We start from the raw sequence: 10,000 nt of genomic DNA on the forward strand, positions 1-10,000 counted from the left end.
TATACATTTTTTATTAAAACCGCAACCAATTGGTTAAAGTGAGTTTAGCCAAATTATGCTACAGAAAAATGACATCATTGTTTCTAAAGTATGGATATCTTTTTATCACTAAAAACACACCAAAATCATATAAATGTCATGCATTTTAACACATTTTACATTTTATGTTAATTCAGTTAGGTATTATTAAAAACTCCATAAATATAGATTTATGTGAAAATAGTGCAGATTCAATTTTGATTATTCAGAAACTAGTAGTTTTATGTATAGTGATGAAAGCTTCTATTAAGGAGTTGTAATTTAACCCATTCACACCAGGGCGATTCCAGCTCTGAACGGTCGCAATGCCGGGGTTTTCAAAAGCTTAAGGCTAACGCCATGAGATTCTTGGGTGCACAAGCTACGAGCCTAGGCTACCTGCTCGCTCACCCTGAGCGCCAGCCTTGGCCGGATGTCTTGTCGCTGGCGTCTGACGCAAAAACCACGAAAAGTGTCAGTACGTCAAACGGTGTGAATGGGTTAAAGCTTGATAGGTCATATATACCCTATTTGTAGGCTAAGATATTGGAGAATGAATGAGTTTGACTTTGTTGGTCAGTGAAATTAATCAAACCATTCTAATTGCTCTTTCATCTCTTTTCAGAAGAAATGAGTTGGATTGACTGTTGAAGATGTATACAGGAACAGAGACTAGCAAGGAGACTCAGCACATAAGTCCCCATATTGCTGCTCACAAATCATCTCTAGCTGCTACATCATCTGCTCCGACTATATCCTCAGCTGCTCTAGCAGGGTCAGGAGGGCCACATGACCAGAACTCACCACACTTATCTTCCCACAAGGGTGGCCTGAGTGCTCACATACCGACATACAGAGTAGGGTTGCATTCGTCCCACCACTCGGTAGTTAAAGAGATAGACCATGAGAGCCCCTTGTACCTGGCTCGCCCCAGTCACACAGCTAATATTACTTCACACCTTTCAAAGAGTACACCCCAGGATCTGTCCTCTCACGCCTCAACCGTTTCAGAGAAAGCGGTCCCCCTGGAGTTGACTCCACATACCTCTCATCACAAACCTCTGCCTCATGTCCATTCAGTCGTAACTCAGGGTGTGAGTCATTCACACAGTGGGCCCCTCATGACAGCCCACCAAACAGATCGAGGGTCACCATATTTTCGCGTAGCAGATTCTGTCATAGGTGTCCAAGGGCCCTCTGCTATATTGGTATCAACTGTTGGAGATGGTGGCATATCATCACAGCATCATACTTCTCAAGCCCCATCTCTGGTACACACACAGTCATCTATGGTAAGGCAGAATGCTGCCACTAACCTCACCACCATGCCTGCCACAACAATGTCAGCAGGAGTGTCACTCACTACAGGATCAAGTCCTGGAGTGGTTACAAGTCAATCACAAGGGCAGATGATGCCAGCTGATGGCGTACCTGCTTCCAATGTCTCCTCTGCATGTCTCGCTTCACAGGCAGATCCAAGAGATTTGAAAAAAGAGAAATCAGAGCAGATGGAAGGGATTGGAATGTCAGCAGGGCAAGGAGAAGGGACGCAGCAAACGGCAGGGCCACAGCGTGACTTGGTGCGGCAAGCTCTCCAATCGGTCGTTACAAATCCCCAACACAAAACGGGCAACGACCAAGAAGTGATTGAATATAATTACACTGCAGGTGATATTGCAGGTTGGTACTCAGTTCATAAAATATCAATAATATTTTTATAGATGCCTCAAATAATCTCTGTTCAATTTATTCACTCACTCTTCATTTTTTTTTATTTTTGACAGAGCTACTGATGATGAACATACAAGTCAATGCATCACTCCAAGCAATGAAACAAGGTACTGCTCCTTCAGATAGTGGAGGCAGCCAAGTCGTAGTTCTACAGCCAGCAGCGGTTGACGAGACCAACAGCCTCCCACCTCAGCCCCAAACCACGAAGAGACGACGACCTAAGCTCTCTGAAGAGGCGCAGTCTGAAAGGAGAGTTAGAATTGCCATGAGAATGAGGGAGAAAAGAGCCGGAGAAACGGACGAGGCAAAGAGATTACGCAGAATAAGGGAAGCTGAACGCATGAGACGGAAAAGGGCAACAGAAGATCAGGAGCACAAGATGAGAAGACGTCTGGAAGCAGCTTCGAGAGCAAGAAGTCGGCGAGCAAACATGACGTCAGAAGAACGTGTTGTCGATAGACAAAAGGCCGCAGAGCGAATGAGATTGAGAAGGGCTACGGAGAGTGACGAGGCCAAAGCTGTGCGTCGCCTGAAAGCAGCAGAACGAATGAGAAAAAGGAGAGCAAACGAGACCCCAGAACAACGAATGGCACGGCGTCAAAACATTGCCCAACGTACAAAAGCTCGTCGTAAGAGGAAAGGGGACGACACTTTAAACGGAGAAGATTCCGAATCCGTTTCCCGCAATATAACGACTAGACTAGTTAAGAATGAAAGTTTGAACAACAGTCTATCACACCAAGAAAACAGTGAAGCTATCGCCAATGTTGCTGTGGGTCAGCCAACTCACATTTCCCAGGCCCAGCTTGTTCAGGCAGGGTCACATATAGTAGTGCCATCAAGTGTAGGAGTAGGAAGTGGAATTGCTCTGTTACATGTGGATCCTACCCTCCCCCACGTGCCCATAGGTCATGGAACTACGGGCATGCTATCAACTGTGGACCTGACACAGCTGACGCAGCCTCTCTCATTGCACAAGTCTGTTACTTCAACCGAGGGACAAGTAAGTATGGTGGCCACTCACTGTTGCTAGTAAAGGATATTTTTCACTTCAGTTTCTTTTCCAGTTTGAGGATGAATATATGAAGAAAATTAGAGGATATTGTGATAGTTGACTAGAAGTTAAATGGAATGTCCAGTTGTATAGGACAAAAGTTCTGAGGGTAGATAAGAGAGAGAGAGAGAACTTGGGGTCATGCATAGAGTAAGTTATTAAGATGACTGTAATTCTTCTTGTGAAACAGATTTGAAACCTATAGTGTGGATCTTGAATACATTTGAATATATGTCATATCTGCTATGGTAACCATGTATAGGATGTGTAAGAGTTCCTAGGGATGGAGGTAATTGGCACTGATATATATGAAGGCTTGGATAGTACTCTTGGTGATGCAGATTGAATGTATTTTGTCAGTCCTGATGTGGGAAGAAATTAGGTAATGAATATATTAGGTTTTCTCTTCCTTGTGGCATAGAAGCAGCTGACTGTGATTGCAATGGGCTTCATTCAGGTGTGGGAAGTGATACAGAATTGTCCAAGAGGGAATCAAACATAGCTTAGTTTATTTCAGATATAACACAGTTGGAAAGAAACAACAACCTTACATTTTGATTATGGTTGGGTAGATTAAGCTTAATTTTTCAAAATGGGCCATGCAGTCACTTAATATAACCTACTTATGAAGACTTTTGAATAATGGAATTGCAAAGCCAAGTCCATTAAATACATGAGAAACTTCTCACCAAGACTTCTTTTTTTGATTTCAGGAGATATCAGAGCCCCTGTCCTTACAGAAGCACATAGTAACTCAAGTGTCATCACCAGCCGCCACTCCAACGCCCGTCTCGGCCCCCATGAGTATGAGTACCCCTTCGCATCCACTGGAGCCCATATCACTCCACAAGACTGTCACTCACCATCACCATCACCACTTGCCGCATCTCCTTCATTATCATCAGCACACTAGCTCACATCCACAGCAACAACAGCAACAACAACAGCAGCAACAGCAGCAGCAACAACAGCAACAACAGCAGCAACACCAACATCAGTTGCAGCACCAACACCTTCAACAGAGACACCACCAGTAGAATGTGAGGGAGTCTCATTTCTGTATACATGTGCTCTGCAGTGATTGAGGGACTCAACAAATAACAGTATTGATTCATTAAAAAACCTGAAACTATGCTGTCACATCAAGACTTTGCATTATGTATTAATGTAGAATGAGAGTGCATTTCAGCTCTGTATGGCATGTATTCAGTACATTAAACTGTTTTCTTCATACAGTTCTTATTTAATGCAGTAAGACTGCTGTAAAAGACACTTTACTGGTCAAACTGTGCTTGTGGCTTGTGGTGGCCGATTTGCATTAGACTTAAATGATAATGATAATAATTCCAAGTCCATTTATGCAACAATCACATTTTCATCTTTAAACACAGAGGGTAATGCACTTGCTAGTCTCACAGAATATTGTTAGTGTTATTATATTGCATATGTTTTTTTGTTTTTTTGTTTAATTATTAAAGAGTTCAGTGCACTCTTGGTAAGTATTAGAAGTGACAAGTAGAGCAGAAAATATATTGGTACGTTGTTAGAAAGCATGAGATGGACCATGCTGTATTTTAAAGATAAACCTTAATTAGAGCTTATTTATTTGGACTTGGTCCAAAATGTATTGATAAGTTAAAGTAATGAACATAGTTCATTGTGGTAATCGTGGAATGAGAATGAGAATGAATTATATTTTTGCAAGGCAAGAGATGTAATTGACACATTTTGATATTACCTCAGACAAACATCTTGAAGATGATCAGCGGGTATTTAGGCAACCATTAGAATTGCCAATTTGTCTAGTACAAAAATAATAGATGTGGTAACCCCAACAGTGCCAGATACACAGTGTTACCACAAACTTTCCAATGCCATGGTGGTACATGTAGATGAAGTTGGGCATCTATAAAGTTGGAAACTGGTGGTAGTGTTTCAAAGAGGTTTTTGTTGAAGAAAAAAAAAAATGATATTCTGGGTTGCAGTGGTATTCATTATGCGGAAGAAAAGCAACAGATCATGAACATCACGGAAATCCTCCGCTCTTGACCGACATACCAGTGGTTCTTAATCCGTTGGACACGGGTGACGTGAATGTGGCGAGAGTGAGAAATTTTGCTGAGGTCCAGGTGATGGGAATGTGCTGTCGCTGGTAAATCTCTAATTTTTATACTTTAGAGTGTTTTCCTATATTACTTTTATCAATCACTCTAAAAGTAATAAATGGCACTCTCGCCTACCATCAGCGAGAAAGAAAGCCTTAGACACCCATCCATGATCTCTGTCAGGCACTAGCTGCAGAGAGCGATGACACGTAGCAAGATGCCAACTTCTGGATTGAAAGTACCGGTTGTGTAGAATGCAAACAAAAAGGTGAACCAGACTGCATAGTGGCTGGAGTGTGGCCCTGTGCTAGTATGGCTGCTTTGTGCTATGGCACTAACAGCTGTAAGCATAGGTTGCCTTCCTCCTTCCTCTTTTTGTCCTCCCTCAGAACTGTAATACTTTCGTCAAACTGAGTGTAAAGAACACAAGAAGCTGCTATGGACCCTACACTACAGTCTTAGTCAATTAGCATGTATAAATAAGGTTCATAATATAGTATAAAACACAAAAACGACTCCTGTTATATCAAGTGAATGAAAGTGTGCGAAAGCCTTGATGTGTTGTGTGTCAATCCCTCATTCTGCAATAAAACTGTCTGGTGTGCCTCGCAGATGGTACTAGTGCCCGACTTGTGGCCAAATGAAGTAAATATATGCCCCATAGTCAGTGGATTAATCATGCTTGATTACGTAATTGTAATGAAGATACAACACTGCGACACATCAATTACATCTCTTGCTATGTGAAGTTATTCATTCTCATTTATCCCTTACTAAGTTACAGTCAGTTTGGACATATAGCACAGACCTGTCAGGTACCTCAGCTATATTTTGCTTTCATAGACACTAAATTATTATTATTATTTTATTTTTGTTTATATATATAGATAATTGTTACAACTGTTGGAACATATGCCATATCATATCACTGAAGTAAACGACACACAAATTGTTCTTATTCTGCACTGATGATAACACATGCATTACTACGAAACTCAGGCATTCTGCTGCCGTCTTGAGAAGAGATAGAAGTTATTTCACCTTTGTGTTTTTCCTCGTTTCAGTCCCATTGGATAATCTTCACGTTTTAAAAGCTATTGATAGTTCTTTTGTGTTAAAGAATGGAATCTCTTTAAAAAATGGTTTAAACCAGAATCCAGCCAGATATTCCTACTGTTTAGGAAAAGCTTTTATGTTGTTTATAGGTAGCTATGAAGTGTTGACTTTTGAAAGTATACCTTTTATTGTTCAAAAAATCTTTTGTTATTATTCTATATATTTTTTTTTTTATAGAGCTTATCTCTGTTAACAACAAAGAAAGATGTGCTTTCTTGTTCATATCTGTAGATATGTAAATAGTTTTATATTTTTGCATTATGTATAAATAATTTACTGGTAAGAGTAGTCACAAATAATACTATATCCGTAGAAACCTTGATAGCAGATTTCTGTAAAAAGGAGTAGTGACAAATTTACAAGACATAATATGAATATTTTATTACCCTTGATTGTGGTATACATAATTTGTATACATTACAGCATTTATGAACAAGGAATAGCCAGCACTTAAGTCTAGATTCTGGTACTCCTCTTTCTCTCTAATATATCTAAAAATATTTCAAAAAATAAAATTCTATCACTGATACGTCTGCCCTACTTGCTTCATTCCACGGGAGGTCGTGAGGTGGGACATTTTAAATATCAGTTATATTTTTATACCTAATTTATTTGCACTTTTAGACAATGTATTAAAAATGGGACAAACTAGTGGAAGGAATTTTGTAAACATTAATAAATGCAACATCAGGGATCTTTTTTGACGGGAAGTGTAAAAATACATGAAAAGTATCAATAATATGTATGTTGAAGGTTGTCAAAGATATAGATATAGATATATATATCTATATCTTTTGATCACTTCAACAGAGAAGAGAACAGAGTATCCACTCTCAGAATGATTTCTGCTCCAACTTAAGACGTCAACCTCTTGGAGGGACAGGATTGAAAAAAAAATTGGGAAATTGAACCTTTGTGAAATAAAGTAACTGCACTATAACAAAATCTAGAAGCATCCACACCAGATACTTTATGGGGGAACGCATTCACAGGGAATCGCAGATACAATGAACAGATAAAATGAACTCCAGCACAGTGGCAGTTTGTGAAGAGGAATAATCAGAAATGTCTTATAAATGTTCTGTCAGCAAAACCTGTTTGCTACTTTCAGAAAACCCGGTATAGAACATAGCAATATTAAAAAAAAAAATAATAAAAAAAAGGTAAAATAAATAAAATGTTAAAATTAATGTCTTAACAAAATCACGAGAGCCTGGAATATTTACATATTTTTTAATCTCTTTTTTTTTCTTCTTAACACAGAAGATACAGTGAAGGTAAAGACAGGAGAAAAAAAAAGTTAACAAAAAGATTCCTATGACTATTTGGTCTTTTTCAAGCTTCCAAAAGCATCTATTGTAGCTTTAGTTCCAGATGGCACTGAAGTGAGCGTCGGAGGAGCAACCATAGGCTTGAGGATGTTGGTGGAAGGTCCTCCTTGGTCAAAACGCGATTTTCTCTTCTTGGCTTCTTCCTCTTGGGGTTTCTTGGTACCTGAGATTATGTCCACCTGTTGGTAGAAAAAAGGATATTGATATTATGATGATGAGATGGTCTGTTATTACTTGGAATAATTGAAGGACTGGGGTTTTAAGTAGTAGGTATAATCAGACTTACAAAACATGATGAAATAAAATGATTACAAATTAATAAGGTAGAAAATAATGACATAGTACATGTGAAGTTTTAAAGATTTTGAAAACTTTTTAAGCTTCTCTTAATATTCCTATCTGAAGTTTGTTACTGTTAGTGCATTAATATATATCGAAAGAAAACTGATGCTTCCAAACTTTATTAAATTTCCACTCGAAGAAAACAAGCTTTCTCATTGAATGAATCATATAATGCAGTAACAGTCTTGTTAAAAGCTAAGAAAACATAATCATCATACTAACCCTATAATAATGATTACAAAGTAGACACTTTAAAACTTATTGCCAAAGACACATAAATAAAGTAATAAGCAGCAAGAAAGAAAGAAAGAAAGAGAGAAAGAAAAAATCTGACTTCTAATTTATTTTACTTCTAAATACCTGTCTCATACATGTTTCTCTGATTCTAAAATAAACACAACTTGTTACTCACCTTTGTCTTATCCTTTCGTTCCTTTTCTCTTCTGTCCATTTCTTCCTTCTGTACGCGTGCAATTTCATCATAATAGGACTCCTTCCCCCAACAATGTGGATCAAACATGTCCTGCACAAAGTAAGAAGTAACAATAAATATGTAATTAATCATTCCATTCCATTCCAATAGTAATAATGATAATAAAAATAAAAGTAATAATAATCATTATTATCACTATTATTAAAAAAGTAATAATGATAATGATAATAAAAATAATGTTAATAATAATCATTATTATGATTATTATTAAAAAAGACAGCTATGTACTTAGTTGAAGCTTGGATTAACCCATTCACGACAGGGGGCATTCCAGCCTTGCATGTCACAATGCCGGGGCTTACGAACGCTTAGGCCTAAATTAAATAAAAATAAAATATCGCCCATATCCCCAGCAAACAGGCATAAGGCCCTAATGTACGCGTACAATACACCCGTCACGAGAGGGTAAATGTATACACTATATTTGTGCTTTATTATGATTATTTATTACAAAAAATTGAGGACCCCACATGTGCTTAGTCCATCTGTCCATTCTATTAGTGAACTGCAGTCTTCTGTGGGGAGGGCTTCGAGATCAGTTTTCTCAGGGCTTGTTAGGCAGAGCGAAGGTCATTTACTAGGAAATAGCCTGCGACCTTCTCAACAAGATTCCTCATATGTTATTCCTTGTCCCTCCCTCCTCAAGAGTGCCTGAGTTCTAGGAGCCAGAGTTCGATGCAAACCCTGATCACCAGCCAATCTATGATCAGTGCCACTGAACTCAATCTCATTGGCTGCACTGATGCACAATGACCACTAATGTGGGTTGGGGCACTGAGATCCTTAACCCACTCACGATGGGGGCATTCCAGCCTTGCATGTTACAATGCATAGGCCTAAATAATTTAAATAAACGACGCTGTATGGCGTCACCCAGCGAACGGGCCTAGAATGCGCGGTACCATAGTGCACCACTCGTCCAGAGAGGGTTAATCTCTGTGACTTAGCAAAGTCCCAGAGAAGGAGGCTGTTCTTGCTATGAGTATCAGCTCCTGAGCCATGGGGACCAACAGATGTCTTGTAGCCAGCTTGACCACAGTTAGATACAGTATTGTAGTCCCCAAAACAATGTAAGTATTCAACCAAGGACAGCTATTAGCCACAGGAGCAAGTTTGACATCAAATATCTTTCGCATCAAGTTTACATTATATCGGTAGGAGCATAAATAGAATAAGACACGAAGCCAAATGAATTCTTCTAAACTTAATACCATTATCTACTCATCAACTGAAACTAGATCTACTACTAAAGGCTGGAGTCTTCTGAGGATGGCTATGGCTACACCCTGGAGATAATAACCATAGCTGCAGGCCAATCAGTAATAGGTGTAACCATCCTCACTAATAGTACCCCTACTAGGTATTCTCATCTTCAAGAGGGAAACCTCCTCAGCCTCAATCGTATCGGTTCTCTCAATGATAGTGGCAGTTGATCATTCCGACCTAGAGAACATGTGTTCCATGCCTTCACCCAAACAGTTTGTTAGAGGCTAACATCCTTGGACTGTCACTCAAAGTGGGTGCCACCTCTAACACCTTCCCCAGCCTCGACTCAAATGTGTATGTGTATTTGTATTTACAAATACACAAAAATTGATAACTCTTGTATTTATAATTGAGAATATTTATCTATGAATATTTGCACATTTCTATTTGTATTTGACCCATGTATTTGCTACATTTGGTTCAAATACAAGTAAGTAATTCAACATATCAATTGAAAAAGCCACTGTACAGAACACCAATTTTTAAAATTTGGCTTCCTAGTATCAAGATATACTTGCGTCTTCTGCCTCCATGAAAACAAACA

The 10,000-nt window shown here is 38.9% G+C and overlaps 2 protein-coding genes across 9 annotated transcripts in view; one reads left to right on the top strand and one right to left on the bottom strand.

Annotated features, from left to right (window-relative positions):
• The window catches only part of LOC122252940 (uncharacterized), a 7,970-nt gene extending 1,577 nt beyond the window's left edge, over positions 1–6,393 (top strand). For 3 of the 8 annotated variants that reach the window (XM_043015650.2, XM_086539570.1, XM_043015649.2), the window contains exons 2-4: positions 644–1,698; positions 1,803–2,752; positions 3,517–6,393. In XM_043015650.2, the coding sequence (XP_042871584.2) occupies positions 672–1,698; positions 1,803–2,752; positions 3,517–3,840 (2,301 nt within the window). In that variant the 5' untranslated portion in view covers positions 644–671 and the 3' untranslated portion in view covers positions 3,841–6,393. The remainder of the gene's footprint in view (positions 1–643; positions 1,699–1,802; positions 2,753–3,516) is intronic. The other 5 variants (XM_086539571.1, XM_086539574.1, XM_086539573.1 and 2 more) reach the window with 3 other exon arrangements.
• Positions 6,388–10,000, bottom strand: part of LOC122252941 (uncharacterized) — a 17,121-nt gene continuing 13,508 nt past the window's right edge. Inside the window, exons 6-7 of the mRNA XM_043015653.2 lie at positions 8,110–8,220; positions 6,388–7,534 (exon numbers count right to left, since the gene is read on the bottom strand). Coding sequence (XP_042871587.1) covers positions 7,346–7,534; positions 8,110–8,220 — 300 coding nt within the window. The 3' untranslated portion in view covers positions 6,388–7,345. The remainder of the gene's footprint in view (positions 7,535–8,109; positions 8,221–10,000) is intronic.

Source organism: Penaeus japonicus, unplaced genomic scaffold, assembly GCF_977035675.1.
Source record: "Penaeus japonicus unplaced genomic scaffold, GWHDUDI00000001_assembly GWHDUDI00000009, whole genome shotgun sequence".
NCBI classification, from domain to species: domain Eukaryota; kingdom Metazoa; phylum Arthropoda; class Malacostraca; order Decapoda; family Penaeidae; genus Penaeus; species Penaeus japonicus.